The sequence below is a fragment of the Phasianus colchicus genome, chromosome Z, assembly GCF_987193195.1.
Source record: "Phasianus colchicus chromosome Z, bPhaCol1.hap1.1, whole genome shotgun sequence".
Lineage (NCBI taxonomy): Eukaryota > Metazoa > Chordata > Aves > Galliformes > Phasianidae > Phasianus > Phasianus colchicus.
In genome coordinates, this window is record NC_143476.1 from 57,689,104 (window position 1) to 57,711,335 (window position 22,232).

Here is a 22,232-nt window from a genome sequence, read left to right on the forward strand (position 1 = left end):
TTCCAGTCACAGTCACATATAACTGAAGTTGAAATAATGTAATAGAAAAAGAAAAATGCATGCCTCATAAAACAGGACTTATATTTTCAAGACTGAGTCATGTCATTCAGCCTTTGAAGGAAATTCAGTCATGGTTTCTTCCTACATATGCTATTTTCACCTACTGCTTCAAATACACTTAGAAACATTGACACCAATCTAAATATCAATGCAAAGTTACATAGTACTAGTTTATATCAAGTTGTTTACAATAGGGCTAAATCTGGAGGAAGCACAAGCACCTAATGGGTACTGGAGTTGGTATCAAGCAATTAATGGACAGCATGAGCAGATATGAAAGCTAAATTGTTAGGACCAAATTTGTTGCCTACATTTCTCAACTGTTAAAAGGAATTCTGTTCGTTTTGAACATAGCTTATGTTAAAATGGTTTAAAAAACAGAAAGCGGATTTAAATTCAGGGGAAATCTGTATTGCTCCAGGTATATGAAATGTTTTCTCTTTATTTCTTATCAAGAAAGGGATAAGATAGTGCATAGATACTTACCAATATCAGGTTTCTCAGAACTACAGTTGCAAGGTAGAACAACTGTGAAACTACTACATAAAGAATCTCTTTACAATTCTTTATAATTCTGGTTCTTGCTATGAAACACTAATCTAGACTTAATTGGTTTAAAACCACTAAGATTTTGCACTGCTATTGAGTGTGACTTAGGAGCACCCTTTTGAATGAAATAGGCAAAGGTTATTTTGGTTTTCTTTGTACAGATTTTGGTCACACACACTTAGGAATTTTGTTCACACACTTATGGATAAGCACACAAAGAGACACCTGTACTGTCCATGGACATGTAGTTCTTTCTCTGTGAAGTCCCCCAAATTCCCAGCCTACCACCACTGGTTGTGTGGATACATGACTAAATCCTGAGACTGAGGCACATAGCTCAGCTGGATGAAATACAAGTACCTAAGGATACAGAACAGAGTGTGCATCATATGTTTAGTTTTAAACAGCATCTTCAGCTTACTATATGAACTGAGATGTCTGTTTGTTAGCACATATGTCACTCTATGATTTACATTTCTTACATAAATTCATTTTCAGTGAGGCAGCTTTCAAAATCTCTACATGAAAGTTTTGCTTTTTTCCATAATCACTGTACTTCAAGACAACATATAATACATACAATTTCCACTCCTTCCAGTTGCTCACTCTACAAAGTTTTGGACAGAAGAAGGGAAGGTACCTCTGAACTTGTGAATACTAGCATCCTTGGAAACTGTCCCTTAGTAACTTTTTTTCTTCCCCCAAAGGGATATTTTTCTTTTTTTTTTTTTCCTTAGTACTTATACAAACAGTTAAATTTGCAAAATTAAAGGCTTTCAAGTCTTGCCCTCTTCTGTCCTGCACTTGTCACTACAACTGATGAATAACAGGCAGGCAATTCCTTACCAGAGCCATGCTGTAAACTGCTTGTATTGCACATCTTCAGGATCCTCTTTTCCATGTTTTAATTGCATCTCAAGCTCTGCTTGTCTTCCCTGCAGAATCACAGCAGACAAGAGAAGTAGATCTTATGTGGTCAATCATCATAAGACTTTTTCAGGAAACACCTAGATAACTAATCTTTTACTTGAGGGCTAACTCTTAAATTAACCATTTGCCTTTGATATGAGACCCCACTGTAATACACAACATATTAAAGTAAAAGAATTTGTAATTTTTCATTCCAAGTGAGAAAAAAAAAATGCAGATAGAACAAATCATAGAATCATAGAAACACCAAGGTTGGAAAAGCCCTTCCTATCACCAATATTTCCCTCTGAACCATGCCCCTCAGTACAACATCTTAACATTTCTTGAACATCTCCAGTGATGGTGACTCCACCATGTCCATGGGCAGCCAGTTCCAGCGCCTGACCACTTTTTTGGAGAAGTATTTCCTTATGTCAAATGATCAAAAACACTGAGAAATTGCTCACTTAGTCTGTGGAAAGAAACATGCACCCTTAGGGTGTGGGATATGTACAAGCAGAGAATGAAATATAGAAACCTACACCTAAAATAGCAGTTTCTGAGAGCAAAATATTACTTCCTTGATTCACTACTTTAAAAAGTTCCTCATCCTTTTCCTTCTTATGACCTCAGCCTCCTTTTACTTCAGTTTCTTTTCTCTATATCAAAGGAGTTGATATGATGTGTCTAACAAGTTTTATCTAAATGTACTAAGCAGCTCGCCCTTACCCTCATTCTCAAACCTTGATACAATTACAGCTCAACTGTTTGGGTTATCATTTGCTGCTTCTTAGTAGGTTATTAAGTCTTAAGTGAAAAATGTAGGCAGATAAGCTATGTTTCTTACATACTGAATACTGTAAATCCTGATGTCACTTGAAAGGTCTTCTCCAACTCCTAGAGACTAAAACAAAAGGTATGACACACTGACTAAATAGATATCAGCATAAGATCTGTGTTCTGATGTCAGAACCATAGAACATCCTGAGTTTGAGGTGATCCGCAAGGATCACTGAATGACTCCAATGTCTGGCTCCAGGGTGTCCACCACCCAAAAATAAAACCATATATCTGTGACCGCTGTCCAAACTCTTCTTGAATGCAGAAGCACTCTGATGAGAAATTCCTTGGCTTTATAGTGTGTTTAAATCTATTACAATTTCCTTAATTAAGTAAACACTGGCTTAAGATCATGATTAAATCAAGACCTGTAGGACCATAATGAAAATGAGTTCAGACCCCAAAACATGCTGAATTTACGAACTGGCCAAACTGGCAGAAGTGCTTAAACATGTGAGCAGATATACTACAGAAAAAAGAACTTCCACATGTAAAAGGGAAAATATCCTCACAGAAGTGCCTTGATAAACTGCAGACAGAGCGTTTACCCTTGGTTAACAAACCATGGACTCTACAAACCACTACCTCCAAAAAGTAGAAAATGTTACTGTGAAATACTGAGCTATGCATGACCCAGACTATTCACACTGTACTGTAGTCTCTGTGGTTCAACTCACATAAAATATACTATAGAAACACAAAGAGTAAAGATACTAGATCTCAGCTTAAAAAAAGATTTTTACTGAGAGACCTCTAAAAAAAAAAAAAAAAAAAAAAAGCCAGAAAATCCTGGAGAAGCTTTCAGAAATAAGTCTGGTAAATGCAAGATTTCTCATGGAGTCAGAGGGGAAGAAGCAGAAAAAGCAAGTAATTAAATGCAAACTACAATGGCCCCCTCTGTAGTTAAGACCTAAAATGACAATTTGAAAAACCACTGCTTGCTTTATAATGAGGATCAATCTAGAAAATGTTCCCAAATATCCCAGGTAAAAATTGTTTTGAAAAATTTTAGAGAAGTGGATGTTCTACTCCACAGTAAAGGGACAGGCAAAGCTTTTTGAATTTGCTCAGCAGTCTGATCTGCTTATGTTGGAAATAGCTGACAAGCCTTGGGAATATAAATCAATAAGCCCTTCTAGTACTACAAAGGGAGATTTCTAGAAAGGAGTTATTTCTTACAAGTTTTTATGTTATTCTCCTACTGAAAAGAACAAATGAGTCTGTTTTGCTCTAGATACCACATCAGTTAACCTAATGAAAGAGAAGGTATTTCCTATATTTCTTACCATTAGATTGGTTGGAAAAATCAAAAGATGATTTCCTCACAATGTAAGATACAATATAAGACAATATAAGATGATTTCCTCACTTTTATTCAGCATGTAATGTTATTTAATTAATAATTTCTCAATATCTTCTGACCATTTAGTGGTAATGTTATCTAAAAATTCCTATTCAAAACAATAGGAGAGAGTTCTAGCTGAAGTTTCATATTCTAAAAAGTAAACTGCAACTGGAATTGACTGTATGGGGACTTGGCACAGGAACAAGACTGCAAGGACCAGAACTGTAAACAGGAATTATACTTCTTCAAATAATTTCAGACTGTGCAGCTTGAAGACTCATTTTTATTTCCTTTTCAACAAATGTTATTAAACTCTGCAAGCTTCACTTTTAAATTGTTGTCAATTCCATGTATGCTCTTTCTGGAAGAAATGAAAACACGTACACCTTGAATGAGCATTAATATGCACAGTACTCTATACCTCACAATTACCTGTAGGACTGCACTATATGTTCGACTCATAAATCCCAACCAAGACTGCGGCAGCAGTATAGAGCGGTGCCATTCAGAAGGCTGAATGTTTACCTGTGCAACACATGAGAAAGGGTAGAAATGGTTATATTAAGTCTAACATATGCAAAACATACATTCTTCAACCTGTGATTTGCAGGCAAAATTTTGCTAACATGTGCAGGACACTATACATTCTTGTGGGAAATAAAAATTGGTAACATTTTTTGTTCTCCTTTTCCTGGTTTTATCCACACCAGGTTACTTTTCAACTTCAGTACCCGGGCCATTCAAGACTTCAGACTGTTCATAATATAACTGATACCAGAGAGAGCACTGTAGTTATACATAGCAATAAGCAAAACAGTTTGTAGCACTGGTAGGCAAAAAATGCATACACGACAGAGATGATGGAACAGCTTATGTTTGCCATCACTTTTGTACCTCTCAGGTGCCTCTAAGAGCTTTAAACTGATGTGAAATAAATACAAATACATGACAACCTAAATACAGGAGTGATTACTGAAAAGGAATCAGTATAAATAATTGGGTTTGATACAATTATGTCAAAGCACACATTTCAAATCTCCTATAAATAAATTTTTAAAACAACAATAAAAAACGGCAAGGAATTGGAAGGTTCTACCTAGGATGAACCATTTTAAAACAAACTGGAGGAAAACAACACTACCTCAAGGACAGTTTAAATCAATATGCAACAACTGTCCCTGCCTACTTCCTAATCTCACACAGGTATGGCAGCCTCTGCTTCACAAAACTGGAATGAATGACTCAAACAGACAACTATACAATCTAACGTATGTGCATAGTCAATCCAGAAGTACCCAAGGTTGCTCTCTTCAATAAGTGCCATAGCAAACAGTGACATGAAGACATTCTCAATACATATTGAAAAACAGAAATGAAATCTGATCTCAGTAACAATCCATTTTCTAGTCACTTGTAGCTTAACACAGTAAGTAGAGCGGTAGATTAAACACAAGGGCCATAAATTCAAGGCCACTAAAAACCAGTTCTTCTGTTAACCTCAGACTCCTGCATGTGTATCTTCTCCCCCAGTTTGCCTAACGTGCAACTTATAAAATCAAAAAACATAGATTCCAAAACTGTGTAGCAAAACTAATAAACATAGTCTTTATTCTTTCTCTTTCTCTCCCCGTGACTGCCTCAGTTGCACCAACATTCAATTAAAATAAGAGTGTCTTATTCATGTCTTTATTTACATACCTGTGTTTTCAGATTAAAAAAAAAAAAGATAATCTCTGCAACTAAAACTGCATTGTTATGTCTATTTATATTCTATCATGACTATAGAGAATTGATCTTTATTGATGCTGTTTAATTATTCCTACTATTTGCCTCTACCAAGATGATGAAAAAATGCCATCACAGCCATTTGGACTCCACAGAAAATCTCAGCTCTTTCCAGGGTAACGAGTTTTTAATAACAGAAAGGTAAACTTTTCAGCCTAAGGTGAGATGAGATGAATATATTTCAGCAGCCTCTGTTTAAGTCCTGCACTTTTCATTTCTAAATTAAAAACATGCCAGACTCCTTGACTTATGGAAAAAACTCGCCCTGTAACTATGATTAAACATAGTGCGAAGTGATACAGGTTGGTTTGTTTAACAATAGAGATCAATTTGTTTAGCAAAAGGGATCCATAAGTGGTAGTTCTAAAACTTTCTGTTTCAACCTTAACAGGTGAAAAGTCTTGTTTTCCTCAGTAATTTTTCACTGGGGACATAACAGAATACTTTATCTTTTGCCTCAGTAGGTGCAAGGACATCTTCCTCAGATTCCACATGTTGTTTTAAAAGTTGCTCACTATGGCCTAGTAAGCAATGGAAATTCTCCAAACTGGAGAAAAGCAGCTGAAAAGTTAGTCAAAAGATGGTGAAGCTGATGGTGGAAAATAGGGAAGAAGTAGGTGGGCACCTGACCACTGTAGATACTACTGAGCATGCCCAAAGGGACATGAGCACATATCTATAAGTCCTTGAAAAAGAATGAATATGTATGCTTATGTACTGCATATGTATGCCTTAACTGTTCAGACGCAGAATCTGAACTCAGCATGCGTGCTTGCTTGTCAAGTCACCTGGTAGGTATCATGAGGAATAAAGGAATGCTAGTTTCTAACCACACTGGAGTTAGAGACTTATATTGCCAGATTTCAGATGACAATAGCCCTTGCAGAGCTAGTAGCCTTCTGGGAGTAAGCCTGGCAAGGTTGTTATTTCTTCTTTAGATTCCTCTTTATTTGTTATGAAGACTAGCCACTGTCCAATATGTAAAATACTCCGTGTTTCAAAGCATGTAAAGCTCTTCTTTGTCATGTGCTCTAGTGGCTTCCTCCGCATAATCAACCTAGATAAGTGAATAAACTTCCCTTGCTTGTTAGTTATCTGTGTTCTGTTTTCATCGCTGCTTTATGCCCCTCATGATCCACACAGAGCAGATAATATTATTTCTTTATATGGTTCTATGCTAAGGCTTCATGCCAACTGTAATCATGTCAACTTAAAAGTAACTACAAGTACACCTATACATGTAAATACAATCAAAAAGTCAGAGATGACATACTTCTCCATAAATCCCATGAACACTGCAGAAAAAACATCCTTAAATGTGCATTAATAACACTAGTGCCTTTTTTCCAAAATTTTATTTATGCATCCTGTCTCACCTTTGCTTATCAACTTATTCAGCATGTTGACGACCAAAGGCTCCAGGAAGAACTGCCTTAGGTTCCCATAGCATCTGCAGAAACACCAATCTCACTCTTTGTCTCTACTCTGATACTGTTTTACACTTCATCATGAAACCAGAAAAATCTTATGAGGTTCACCAGGCAATCCATATTTGTCTGAGGAAGAGCAGGCCTTTAAGACATCTAATGTGCTCACACAGGAAAAAGAAAGCTTTACGTATATTTTTGCACTTAATACAGTCTCATCTGAAACATATTAATAGCACATCTTGTCTAAAATTTGCAATGTGCTTGATGAGCAGTAGAATTGCTGAGCGACTATTGATGAATTAACAAATATTTAATGAATTTAGTGAATGAGAGAAAGATTGAGAAAACAGAACAACAACAGAACCACAATTTGAGCAAAGAACGCTCAAATAACTGGACACAATGCTAAAGATTAGCAGGTAGAGTTGTGTTGATACTCAGTATTCAGTACAAGATACCAGCTGTCTTTACTTTTCCTCTTTACTTTTCCTCAATCATTGGATACACAATGGTTAACAGCTAGTGTTGAATAACTAGCAATAACTGAGGCAATGAGAAATACCCTGAACAAGGAGCTAGTCATCTAAGTCTGCTGACTGATGCTTAAAACCTTCAGAAGGGCATGTCATCTTGAAGACACACAAGCAGAGACTGTGTTGACCAAAATACAGGAGAGGAAGCTCTGACAAACCACAGGAGATACTACTGCAGTACTTGAGTGCTTCTGAACACATAACACACTCTTCTGCAACACTGGAAAGTCATTTCAAATGAAAACAGTAAGTCCGTATGCTTAAAAAGTGCACTCTCAATAAAAAGTAAACATCATGACATGCATGAGTTTTCTTTCAGCACCATCATCTTTAGACTGCCACAAATCTTTGCACACTGCTCACTTGACACTTTACACTGAAACATTGCTAGCAGAGGGCACACAAAACAAATACAGATGTCAGCAAATCAAAGACTGTTTCTATCACTTCTTGGGTATCTAATTAAGATAATACTATTTAAAGAACAAACCTCAGGATCTAGAATCAGAAATATCAATATTTATGACCCATCTTAAAATTTGTTCTTTAGCAGAAAGACAGTGAATTCCAGTGAGTTCTTTTACTAAGCACAACAGGTTTCCACCTAGATAGTCCCACCCACACACATGGTCCCTAGATTTAGCTCATCTCACTAATAAATAAGTGGCTATGGAAATGTATTTGAAACTTAATTCATGTCAGTGAAATGCCTGCGTGTGATTTTGAACGCTCTCCTCACACAAGGACATATAAAGTGTAGCCTCAGAGACTTCATAAATAGGGCTAGCATTACATTTCCGTATCAACAAAGTAGTGTTGTAACATCTCTGCTTCTCAAATTTCGCTCAGAGGTTCTTTTTTAACATTCTTGTATGCGTAAACTTCCAAACCATCCTGCCAATCATCCTTTGTGAGAAAATACTTGTCATTCTTCGCTAAGCCACCATGGACTGAAGAGGAGGGTAGCAAAAATCTGTCAACAAACTTACTTCTTCAACAATGTTTCATCACTGGAGGAGAAACATTCAATAAATTCACTAGTGGAAGCCAGCACAAAATGGTCCATAATGTGAATAACATCCTCTGAAGTATCCAGGCACAAAAGATTACACTGCAGAAAATTCCTTTCTAGAATTATCATCTGAAATGTGTCAGGGACAAGGTTTGAGTACGTCCTTGGATCTCTCGATTACATTAAAATCAAACCAGGAGGAACATAGAAAAACTGTTCCACGGTGCATATCATCATAGCATGCTTAACACAAAAACAGGGATTGTTTCTTTTTTGAGCATGTAAAGTGTCGAACATGATTATTTGTTGAGCAGCATATATATCATTATACAACTCACAAGTAGTGCTCAATTGTGCAATCATGTCTGTAAGTATTATTATTATGGCATTATTACTATTGTATTTACAATGAATAGTAAACACTTGAATACCAATGAACATGCAAAGGCCAGACCACATTTCTTCTGCATTTTAAAAATACTGTGCTATTTCAGCCTGTCAAAGCCACTATTTATAACATCTGAGTGCCAAAAGCAGCCTGTCTCATAAGCTTTTTGCATGAAGCATAAACTGCTCCTGTCATCTCCATTAAAGAAATAAAAGCTGGCTGGGTAGCTAGGTAGATTGTAGACCATCTATTGCAGATTGACATTTGTCTCTGTGGTTCAAAGACCTGATTATTAATTTCTGTGTCTCTTCTGTCAGTTCAGAGGGCTCAAAATGATGAGATGCTGTATCCCAGCCACTGATGGGATATAGACTTCATGTGCATCAAGTATTATGTGTTTGGAAGTTTACCCTAGGTAAAAGAAGCCAAATTCAGCATAGTACGCAGCACCTGTCTAGAAACTTCAGGCAACCTATGCTAAACACAGGTTTGCTAGGGATGGGAACTAGCTAATTAGCTCCAGAAGTGTACCAGTACAAATATAATGTGAACAGTCAGGAGTCAGGATATGAGAGCAAAGTCAAGATAGAGCCAAGCTGACACATCTAAGGATCAGAACACAGCCCCCATAGATTTTCCACTGCATACACAAATGCTCAGTGTCAAGCTTTCAGTTTGCAAACAGTAATCTCAAATTCCGTGTTCGCAAGCTTCCAACTAAAACCTCTTGTTATAATTATTTATATAATAATAATTTATAAATAAAAGTATTTTGTTTCAGAGGTTCATTGATATCCTTAAGGAATTCTGCAGCAAGTGGGATCCAGGCCTGTTGTACGATAGTGACAGACCAAAATCAGCATCCAGACATATTTCCACCCACAAACCATACCACATTCACTCCACTTCTTCCAACTTCTGTAGCAGGTGCAATGTGACATTTCCGTTAATTACAAAGGGTTGGTTCAGTCTCAACACACAAACCATCCTGTGCTCTTTCATGTGAAATAGCCTACAATCAAATAACCTCTAATAGCACCAAACTGCCTGAGCATAGGACAGAGAGAGAAGGGATCACAGCACTGTTCAAGATTTCTATCCTTGAAAAATAGAATAGAAAGTGGCCAAGCTATTCATACACTGTTTTTATTTCTGGATATTCTGCCTAAGACAGAATATAAATTTTACATTTCTTAAGAAATCATAATCTATGATAGCCCTGGGCAATTTGTTCCAGTGGGTGGTAGCCCTAACCACAGCAGTGAAGTTGGAATTAGACTATCTTTAGGGTCCCCTTCCAAGTCAAGCCTTTCCATGATTGTGTAACTGTATGGCATTATAACAGGTCAGGAAGTTGCAGCATTTAAGAGACAGAACAGAATAACAAGTGTTAGTAATAATCAAAGGATCACCAAGGTTGGAAAAGACCTCCAGGATCATTTAGTCTAGCCATCCACCTACCACCAATATTTCCCCACTAAACCATGTCTCTTCTGCTTCTTCTGATTTTGGAAGAGGTACTACAGCAGTAAACACTCAAAAACATTCAATTCAAGTTAAATGTCCCTCACAACACCTTTAATTAATTATGATACATTCACACATATCACTGCTTTAGCTACTTCCTAATTATCATAAAAAACAAGTTTAAAGGAGAGCAGGGAAGCACAATATCTATGGAAAGGGAAAAAAAAAAAAAAAAAGCCAGCAACTTACCTCGTGAATGAGGGCTACCAACATTTGCTGGAAATTGCGTCCTCTGCTAGCCAGAAAGCGATTAATAGGCTTGCCATCTCTGCCCATGTGGACTGGAAGGTCATAACACAACAACATGCCAGCTTAAGGAAAGAGGGAAGGAGAAAAAAATCTTCAGTAAAAAATACTCGTAATAGGTTAGAAGTCTTGCATATGACAGCTGAAAACTCAAAAAGAAAGTCAACTAAATACACTCAACAATTCAAGAGCCTAAGCAGCATATGTAATCATAGGTAAGCAACCTAAGACAACACCGTTTCTTAAACTGATTCACTCTGATTCCAATCAGAGAAATAACTGGGTCAAAGTGTGCATAACTGCCTAGCTCCAATAGTGGAACAGCCTACCTGCAAGGCCTGGCGTCATTCCTGGTTGTTTGTTCCTCTCATACATTTTCAGCAAGAAATTTGGAACACCTGCCACTGTCTTCCCCTGGTCTGTGCGTGTGGCCCCTCCTCTCAAGGCAGAATGATACACACCTCGGGGCATGTTGGTCATCTCCTGTTTCACTAAAGATGTTGCAAATTCTTCAAATGCTGGATGAATCAGAAGGAAGGGAACAGAGATGAAAGGGACATCACCTTGTTTCATGAAACCAATCATGAAAAACCCAGAATGACTGACATTTGTGCCTCAGGGCAGGTTTGCTGATCTATTAATAACATTCAGAGGAGAGCTCATGGTCAAGGAACTGAGAACCCTTGGCAAATCTCTCTGAACCCACATTTGCTGCCGCTGTCACTTCAAATGGCACTAAGTCTTATCATATGCTCAGGTGGAGAAGAAAAACAGCCTTAACTATTCCTTGAGTTATTCCCTGAATGTATTATTTTACCTTTACACTGGTAAACTGACACAGTCTGGCAGAAAAACAAGTGAGTACATGGTAAAAAATATAGTCTCTGAAACTTGTTTGTTTTTAAAGAGATTTAAAAGGAGAGTGCAAAAAGAGTACATGGAAAGATAACAACCGTGCATTCAAGGAATATACAGTAAAAGAAGTACTACCTTGATTTCTATAACTACAGCAGTAGATACTGAGTGCTGTGTGCTTAAGTTATGCATTTTATAGTCCAGCTGGTCTCAAAATTTACAGAACTAATAAAATGTTACTGTTCATTTGTATAGTGAATCTAAGGCACATGTTAGTGAAAAGGTGTTTCTGAGCTGTACCATCAATGTACATAACTGTACAGTGTTACTATATTGCAGCTAAGAGTTGACATCATACCTGAACACTGCAAATTTGGTACCTTAAAGAATCTGTTAGTGCTTTTGTTGTATAACTGAATTTTAAGGGGATTTATAACAACTAAGCTTGAAACTTTGTCATACAAGTTCCCAAATTAAATACAGCCCTGCTTTGACTAGGAGACTGAAAACAGTGGAGACTAAATTCACTTATCCTTCATAAGTCTCAGAAATACCTATGTGAGCTTGGAATATATTTCCAAATCCAATACAATATTTTATACTGGAGCTTCCTTACATTTTCTATTTTCATTATGGTTCCATCATTTTAGCAATATTTTTTTTCAAATCAGCTTCATAACCCTTTTCAACCCAAGCCATTCTATGATTTTATGATAACAGAGTAGTGGTCTAAATCTGAGAGGTCTTTGTGTTACAACAGGAAGGGAAACTATATCTGTAGATATTTTTTTTCCAACCTGTAAGACTAACATCCTTCAGAGAAAAATGTCAGAATTCACAGTTGGTGAAATTCACTAGTGATTCACACAGGAACTGTAAGCTTATTCCCAATCCTCAGTGATATATATTCTTCCTAGAAAACTACATATTGTCAGAAAAACAGTATTCACTAATCCTGACATTTGTAAGAGGTTTGTTTTTTTTTTTTTTTTTTTTTTTTTTGCTTAGGGGGACTACAGCAAGAAAGACAGAAAATCAGAGAGGTCAGCACTTTCACTGGTGGTAACAATCCACACACATGGAGACACCCTAGCCTAAGAAATATTCATTTCACTTGCTGGTTATGCCGAAGGACTGAACACGTGGCACTCAAAAGCAAATTTTTATGCAAGAGATACAACCCAAGGATTTGGGCTGCCAGATATAAAAACACTGAAAAATCAGGGTAAATTTCATGAAACATCTACATGTGCAGCAAATAATAGGATATTATATTTTAAAGCCTGGAATCAGTCCAAGGAAAAAAATTCAAGTGATTTTACAGGAACAAAATTCTTTGCATTTTTGCTGCAGAGATATACCTCTGAGTAAAACTAAAAATCTATATATATGTTTGTTTGAAGTTTATGGTTTGTTTTATCTGATTATTTTTACCCCTCTAATTACCGGGGTTCAGACAAGTCTCAGACATTCCTGATGAAAAACTACTAAAATAAAAAAATAATCTGTAAAAAAATAATCACACTCCTTTCCCTGCCTTTAGTGAGTGCTTTAATGCTTTGAAACGATATGAAAACTGAAATGACAAATCAGTTTTAAAGGAGCTTGAGAGAAGATACTGTTTTCAATGCTTCACATATGCAGACAACTATATAATAAATTGGAATTGCAGCCTGTTCTACCTAAAGGCCATAGAAAGCTGACTTTTACTGTTTTCTAATTTTTATCAGCTCTGTTGCTGAGAAAATCTACATCCTGTAGATTTGCAGCTTCAGACATTTTCCTCACATAGAGTGGGAAAACTCCTGGAAAAAAAAAAAAAAAGATCCTGCAATTTAATAATAATGCCAGAATCAGGACCTTCTTATCTTTGGAGATTGTGTTTTAACTGCAGTTACCGTAGCAGATATGTTCATCTCTTCAGAAAGAAACATGTGGATGCTGAAAAAATTTAAAGATTTTCTTCACCTTGCAAGGACTCAACAAGGAGGGAGAGACAAAGAAGTAAAAAAATGCAATTGGGAGTTTAAGGAGTCAACAACATAAAATAAGAAGAGGAGAGGTATCTAATGGAAGCAAATATTTCCTTTAAACTTCGATGGACCCAAGCAAAGGCATGTTAAAAAGCATGTGATGTATTTCAGATCAGGAAATATCACATCATGTTTTTTGTTCCTTTTTTCCCGTCCATCTGTAATAGGCTAAAATAGACAGCTGCCTCTAAAAGTGCCTGCATAGTCCTTCCTCTTGACATTGCACTGTAATGAAACAATGGCCATTTGGACACCAGAAAATACATCATGGGCATACAATACATTGCTAGAGGACTAAACATTATAAATAAGGATTTTTAAAAAGCACTGAAAGTTTTTTTTTTTTCCCCCCGCATCAGGACCTCTGACCCACTGTATTCCTCAGACTGACTTGGAGGTCTTATTTTCCTCTGAAGTTTTAGTTTATACTTTTTCCTGTTATTTATTAAGATGACAAAAAGAAAACAAACCAGCCTGCGCTTCAGCATGATGTTATTACAAAAAAGCCAAATGCATGTACAGTCATTGCTGTTACAAATCCACAAAACCACCTTAAACACTGAACACACTATACCTCCTAATACAGAATCCGGTGTTAGAGACAACAACTTGATATATGAAGAACCTGGAACAAAAAGATCCACCTCTCTCTCTTCCTCATCTTCATTCATATCTGTCTCCTCCAATGAGTTAATTTCTGTTCGTGCCTAGAGCATTAAAAAAAGAAGCATCAGAACAAATTTCTGAATCTTCATTATCGTTCATGATTTCAAACATCAAAAATAGCAACTAAATATGAAAAGTTCCCTATTTCATTAATTTCAATCCATTTCATTAATTAGAGCTGAAAGAACTAAAGCTTTCCTTCTACCTGAATGAAATGCAGAACTGGTTGTTAAAAATCACATGGATATATAATTCATGATATCTGCAGTAATAAAATCAGTCTTGACACTTGCAGACTGAAATAGTATTACTAAAACTTAATTATTACTCTCATTCTTCTTCGAGCACAGAAATAAGCCATGCTTTATACTAAAAATGTTCTGTGCATATTATATTTTGATGTAGTTTTCAGAATTTGAAGAACTGCAAAATATTTTCAGTGTTTTCATTGGAAATGTATTTCTTTTCTGATAACTGTGAAGTAACAGCACTATGTACCACCACAGAAGAGAAACAGCATTACAACAGTGGTAGGAAATTTCCCTTATTCTGTGCTCTTCTCTGCAAACACATTTTTTATTTGCAAGGCTTGTGCTCAACCCTTTCAACTGATTTATATACATCAAGTATGTTTTTTTAAATTTTAATTCTCTGTATTTTCATAATATGCAGTTATATTTCCCAAACTGAGCCCACTCTGTAATAATTCAGGAACTAAAATCTCACAGAAGTATTTACTATATTATAAAGTACCAATGGAGTACTGAGTATTGTCTGGTAAACTCTGTCACCTTACAGTGTTTTTCTAAAAGAGAAAATAATTCACATAGATGATCTTATTCATTCATTTCTTTCTACTGTTCCATTTTGTAAGGTTACTGATTCAACCAATCAGACTGAAGTTTCGGATTTTAACAGCCCTTTACATATTCAACAAGGTGTCTATTAAGTGATCTCAAATACTTTCTGGCTGTGGTTTTTAATCAACAACAACAAAAAAACAACCAAAATGCCATGCTGTAGAAGTATAGAACTAATGCTGGTAAAGTTTTCAGTTCAGTTCAAAACAAGTACCTATTTCTCAAATTGACTTGCCAATTTCAGGAACAAGAGCACCAAGCATGAGCATTACTGCAATGGATGGAAGAGCATTCATGAGAGCTCCTTGGTGTAAAGACTCAGTTTGCATACATTATCAGAAGAGCATCTAGTGCAAATCTGATACCTAATGAATAATGTGCTGATTTGACCACTCAAACAAGAAAAACTACCTTCTGACTGCTTAGCTTCTACTTGCAGGTTTCACCTCTCATAAACCTTAGCTATGCTAATCATATGCAGTATCATTACACTAGCAGGAGTTCACACTCTTTCTTTACTTCGACACTCTCAGTTGTATCATAGAGATGATGCATTACTCACAGGATAAAACTGATATCAAATGCAAGTGATGTCCCACACTACTAAAAATACAACATTGCTACCTGTTCAGGAAGATGAAGAATTGTATGTTCATCAAAGCCAAATGATGAGAGCGATTTGTAGGCTGAAACAGCTACAATGGCATCCTAGAAAATTAGCAGGAAGAAAATCATAAGCACAGAAAACGGCACTGGTACACACCAAACATTTCACGTACAAAAAGCCTATCCACTAACCACTGAATGCTGAAAAAGAGTAACCGACTCTTTTCTTTAAACAGTAGTGCTTTCCTGAGATATTCTCCAAATTACTTTTACTTTATAAATGAAATGCAAACCAATAAAACCAATTATCTAGGCCTGACATCATTCTGATTACTATATTCTACTACTGCTGTAGGTTAGTTTATGTAGAAATATAAGGTACATTTAAACTAAAGTTCTTTGATTCTACTAGGTTTATGGCTATGGCAGCCCAACATTCCCAGTTACAATACTCCAGCAAGGAAATGAGGCACATATACCCATGCAATTTGTCTGAATTGATCTCTTCATTTTGTACTTACCTAAATAATGTAAAATCTTATTTTAGACATTTTCCAAATTAAGCTACTTATCACAGTTTTGGCTTAGCCAAAGGAATTCTACTATGTCAATGCTGAAGTCTATCACAGGACTCAAACTACTTTGGTGGGGCAATTCTTTATGGGAGCTGCAAATCTCAGGAGTAGCAATTAGCTACAATTTTTCTTGTACATCACATTGCTTCAAAAACAGGTTTAAACATTGAACAACAAGAAGAAAATGCTTCCACAAAACATTATTGTCACTGATAACTTTTCTTGATGGAAAGGTATCAAATCTAATATCTAGTTGCTGACACCATTTATTAACACCATTATTAATACAGACACCCAGAATTAACATTTTCAGTTGTCACCTACCTTGTTTTGTGTGTTTTTCCACAGGAAGCTGAGAACTTGAGCTCTGAATTTCTATAAAAGTAGACAACACATACATTCAGTTTTTCTTTAAGCAAGAATGCAGTTGAAATCAAGTTATTTTACACAGTCTGCTTTTTCAGTGCGCGCTGAATTAAGAAAGACAGAAAGTACAGGCCTGAACTACAAACACATCCTGTGAGAGGGAAATTTGTGATCAGTATTTCACTCAAATTTCACACCTGTCTCTCAGGCTTCATTAATGCAAACTAAAGCTGTGAAATAGTATGGGAATGTGTATTGTGAGGGGTTGCAGTTTAGTGATAGGCAAAAATATGCATGTATTCATAAAACTCATATACAGTAATATAATGAAAGAAGAGATTCAGTGTAGTCTGGGGTACATACCTCATATTCATTTGTATTCACTGTTAATGAGGGAACCAGAGCAAACAGTTCATTCAGTGCTTTTAAAATAAGGGGTCTTGTATCACAACTTAGCTTTGGTGACAGAGCATTCCATGTAGAATTAATACAAACAACCTGCAGGGAAAGGGGAGGCAACGTTAATAACAGCAATTCCAACCTGCACGGCACAATGTTTGTTTCTAGAATTTGCTTTCTTTCTTATCACATGAATTAATGTGAGTTGTATTAAAAACAAAACAAAAAAACCCCACCAGATCAAAAATCCTACAAGCATGTTAAAAATTTACTTGTATAATTCTAGATGAACCCTTATCAGAGAAAGCAGCTCCTCTGTAGGAAAAATAGGGTACTACAGCAATACAAATAAAAATGCAGATGCATAAGTTATCTTTGTATATTATAATTACTTTACTTCACTTTTTAGCTTAAGTTTTTAAACAGCTGATAATTAAAGAAAAACGAATCAGAAGCAAGAAAATGAAATCATTCTATGATAAAATGCAGATGTCAGTAATATCACATTTCCAGGTGTTACTTAAAATTGTGAAACATGTCTGAAAATCATGGGACTACTTTTTATTCTATGAATTATGAATTTGGAGTCTTGTCATCTGCATTCCAAGTCCTCAGAAAACTTTATCCTTTCAAATCTCACTTTGAAGTTATGTTAGGAACCAGAAAGTTATTTTGCAACAAGTAGAAGCTGAAATATCTTTAGATATTTCCCTCAGTAAGCATAGCTTTCCCCATCCTTAGCTTTCCCTCAGCACCAAATTGAAATGTTTCTTGAACACATCCACGAATGGTGACTCCACCACTTGTCTGGGCAGCTCGTTCCAGCGCCTGACCACTCTCAAAGAGAAGTATTTCCTAACATCCAGCCTGAATCTCCGCTGGTGCAACTTGTGTCTATTCTCTCTAGTCCTATTGCTAGTTGCATGGGAGAAGAAGCTGATTCCCCCCCTCACCACAATCTTCTTTCAGGGAATTATAGATAGTGATGAAGTCTCCCCTGAGCTGCCTCTTCTCCAGACTAAACAATTCCAGCTCCCTCAGCCGTTCCTTGTAAGACCTGTGCTCCAGCTTTGCTGCCCTTCTCTGGAAACATTTCAGGGCCTTGATGTCTTTCTTGTAGTGAGAAGCCCAAAACTGTTTGCAGGTAGCAAAAAATATAACAGAACTGAATTCTTATTCAAGTTCAACATGAACTGGGAAGTGTTACACCACAGTAAAAAATATGCTTAGTTTTATGGATCTGCTCAACAGATCTTCACATATATAGATTTTTTAAAATTAAATACTCATACCCAAAATCTGTATGAGATTCAGTTACCTTTGAGGAACCCGTTCCCCCTTCACATTCAGCACTTGATATGCAACAGAAAATCTCTTGCCTTTTTTGTCCTAACCAACTATGACTTCTGCAGCTCGCAGATATTACCCAGAATAAAATCAAGAACCATGCACATTATAAAATATATTTACAGTAAATCCTATATTACAATAATGTTTCATAGAAAATATTCATTCTATTTATCAAGTCAGTAGATAGTCCATTCTCATGCTACCTGCTTGGAAGCATATTCTAGAAACATGCTTCACTTTTCAGGCTTCTATTCAAAAAGGCATTTTGCTTTCAGTCTAGCTTTAAACATGCGACCAGTTCCACAAACTACTTTCTGTACTTCATGATGTAATAAATTATTATTCTTACGTACTTCACCAAATAATTCAAAGCCATGAGAAACGGTTAGCAACCACTCACCAAGACATTTAAGACATTATGCCTAGAAATTCAGTGCTATACACAATTAGTAGAAAAAAATCACAAGAGAGAAAGAGAAAATTTTTGCATCATAGGAAAGGATGAGGAAACAGGCACTGGAGATTTATTCTGTCAAAAATCTTGGAAAAAAGCAAAGGCTTTTTAACTTCTCTTAACCATAAAGAGGAATAGTAACAGAAGTGTTGTACAGATAAGCATTCAGTTTCTTCAGACAGAAGGTCTAACTGAAGCAGCAAGACACTGCTGCTGTGAAGCAATGAAGCAGTACCTGAGCAACTGCACAAGTAGCAGGATTGCACAAGCATAAAATGCATAGAGGGATCTTTTGAGAGTTGCAAGCAGTAGCATCCAAGTGAAAAAAAATGGCACTACTCCAGCACCTGACCCAAAGTTCCAGATCCTCAATGTCATCTCCAAAAAAAAAAAAAAGGCTCAAACCTCAGACAACAAAATTGCTTTAGCTAGGCTAGTCACATACAAACACAAAACAAAACACACAACACAAAAAAAACCCAAACCTTTCCAACTCAGGAAGTGCACTGTTTACATTCATGACAACATTTAAGAAACAGTTCATATTACAAAATCAGCTCATACCACCAGTTTATCTCATTTACCTCTTTGACATTGAAAAAAGTATCTTCACTTTCCTCTCTGAAGATTCTTTGGTACCTTGGGACAACATTTTGTCTTTTGAATATTCACAGTGTTATTTCTTTGCTATAAGGGCTAAAGTAATGGACAACTAACGGATTGCTGATACTGAAGATCTGTTCAAATTTTTTTGTGCTTCTGAACTTACTGTATTCAGCTTCCAGAGCTTAGCCTGAACCCTAAGAGCTTGTATTAAAAGATCAGCTTTTGTCTCACAGGTAGAGCTCAATGATTTCATAGGTTAGTTTCACCAGCTGCTGCAGAGGTACTTTACTGACCAGAATAAAGGATGCCAACCAGAGAGGTACTTGACAGACTTGAGAGAACAATATGTGTGAAGTTTTTGAAGTTCAACATGACCAGGTGCGAGATCCTGCACCTAGGCCAGGGCAAATCCAAGCACAAAAAGCAATCCCCAGGACAAGGGATTAGGGTGCAAATGTATAAAAAGCTAAACATAAGCCATCATTCTTTGCTTGCAGTCCAGAAGGCCAACTGTACCTTGGGCTGCAACAGAAGATGCGTTTCTAGTAGATCAAAGTAGTTGATTCTTCCCCTATGTTCTGCTCTTGTGAGGCCCCACCTAGAGTATCGCATTCAGATCTGGGTCCCCCAACATAACAAGTACATGGAACTGTTGAACAGCGTACAGAAGAGGATGATGAGGATGATCAGAGAGCTGAAGCTCCTCTCCTGAGGTTGAAAACAGTTGGATTTGCTCATCTTGGAAACAGAATGCTCTGGGGAGATCACATCACAACTTTCCAATACAAGGGCCTACAAGAAAGGTGGAGAGGGACTCTCATTAGGGAGCGTAAACTGAAGGAGGGTAGATATAGCCTATATATTTTGAAGAAACTTCTAGCTGTGAGGGTGGTGAGGCACTGGAACAGATCGCCCAGAAAAGTTGGAGATGTTCTCACTTCGCAGGCATTCAAGGCCAGGCTGGATGAGGCTTCAGGCAAACTGGTCTAGTGGGAGGCATCCCTAACCATACCAGTGGTCTGGAAGTAGATGATCTTTAAGATCCCTTGCAGCCCAAATCATTTTATGATGATAGTATGTGCCTGCTCCATATCCATTTGTGCTGGTGTGAAATCTATCAGAGACAGTTGTGATCTTCTGCCTTTTTTTTAAAAAAAATCTATACTCTTTATTACATATATCAAAATAATGATGTCATAATTTACCTGTAGGACTAATGTACACTTGATGTAAAAAAAATATTCCATATATTAATGAGCCTGTTTATGGCAGTTAACAGAGGAAAATTTTTTGTATCCCCTCAGAATATATTCAGAATGTTCAGTATTAAGTGTTCAGAATGCACCTGTGGGTTAGATGGGCTGCTGCCTCCAGTGTATCTTCCACATTTATCTTACCTTCTATGAAGCAGAGAGACTGATAGATCTTAGATCCTACTTAGCTTTTCACCATAACTTATTCCATTAACTTCAAACTTGCTTCACAACTATACCTATTGACGAGCACTCTGATTACAGCACATCAGTGAGACATTAGTCTTCTTGGATACAAAAATAAGCCTCACCTTGCATATTTTTGTCTTCCAAGTTCAATGAGCACTCAATAGAAAAGTGTTTAGCATTTCTAGGTACTGAAAGATGGATGTAAGATAGTCACTGGTACAGTTCTAGCTGAAGAATTATTCAGAAGAGCACAAAGATATGTGTCTGAGTTCTACAGGAAGCTAAACAGTATTATTTTTCCTTGTGAGATTCTTCCAGTTGCCCATATCTTCTCTCTTTAAGGAGTGAAGTATTCTAGTGAAAACTTCAGTAATTTCTCTGTAGCATTTGATCAAATATCAAACTGCTCCCTGTGGAGAATTTCACTTTTCAGATGTTATCACTGTATCTAAAATAATTCTGCAGGATAGTTATCCATTGCTACAATTTATCTTTCAGCTTTCAGGCCCCATGGCAACAAAAATGGAGCAAAACAGAAAAGTCAGGAAGCAAACAACAAACCAAATCAAAACTACCCAAATTCATTACAACACAGGGCATTGAACCAAAGTCTAAAAGTAAAACAAAGCAAAACAGTAGTGGCAGAGCTCATACTTGGCCTTCTACATACCAGAATTACAAATAAAAATTTTCTTTAAACTGTCAGGGCAAGCGTTACAAAGATTTATTCAAGATCTATGAAGCCAAAGCAAAATAGTAAGACATAGAAACACAAATCCACCTTTGTAATAAAATTAAATTAGGAGATTTTTATTAACATTCTCCATAAAAGAATGAAGAAAAACAGTTCTAGTGTTATTCTGCACTGAGAATAACAATATGCTGCGTATGACAGGTAATTGCTGAATTAAGCAGTCATTTCACTGTTGGCAAAAAAAATGGTTTTGGTAGTTGACTTGAAAATGAAGGTGGCAATGTGATTTTTGCTCAGTGAAGGTGTGAAGCACACAGTTAAGACAGAAAAAAGCAGCAGCACTTTTTAGAAGCAAGAATAGAAAAAAAAAAATCAAGTATACCCTTACAATTGCAAAAATTCTGACTGACTGTTCAAGCAGACCAACCACACTGAATGCAGACCAGTACAGTTTATTTCATTTATTTCATTTGCTTATTCGCTGCTGTGAAAAAAACTTTACATATATAGAGTTTATCCTGTGACAAAGCAGAAAGATCTTGGCATCTGCCTTCAACATCTATTCTGCATGGGCAAGAACTTGAACTACCTTACTGGCTAAAAAGTTCAAATATAAACTAGGTTCTTATCTATTTATTAGGCCAGGGATATAAAGTTAGGGAGATGAGAAGGAGAAGCAAATGGACCAGGTAAATATAAAAT

General features: G+C 36.5%; 1 protein-coding gene across 3 annotated transcripts in view; it reads right to left on the minus strand.

Annotated features, from left to right (window-relative positions):
* The window catches only part of FOCAD (focadhesin), a 100,852-nt gene that overhangs the window by 32,259 nt on the left and 46,361 nt on the right, over positions 1 to 22,232 (minus strand). For all 3 annotated transcript variants that reach the window (XM_031610002.2, XM_031610001.2, XM_090132672.1), the window contains 8 exons: positions 16,949 to 17,083; positions 16,544 to 16,594; positions 15,663 to 15,746; positions 14,087 to 14,219; positions 10,954 to 11,142; positions 10,568 to 10,689; positions 4,136 to 4,228; positions 1,456 to 1,544 (listed from right to left, as the gene is read on the minus strand). In XM_031610002.2, the coding sequence (XP_031465862.2) occupies positions 1,456 to 1,544; positions 4,136 to 4,228; positions 10,568 to 10,689; positions 10,954 to 11,142; positions 14,087 to 14,219; positions 15,663 to 15,746; positions 16,544 to 16,594; positions 16,949 to 17,083 (896 nt within the window). The remainder of the gene's footprint in view (positions 1 to 1,455; positions 1,545 to 4,135; positions 4,229 to 10,567; positions 10,690 to 10,953; positions 11,143 to 14,086; positions 14,220 to 15,662; positions 15,747 to 16,543; positions 16,595 to 16,948; positions 17,084 to 22,232) is intronic.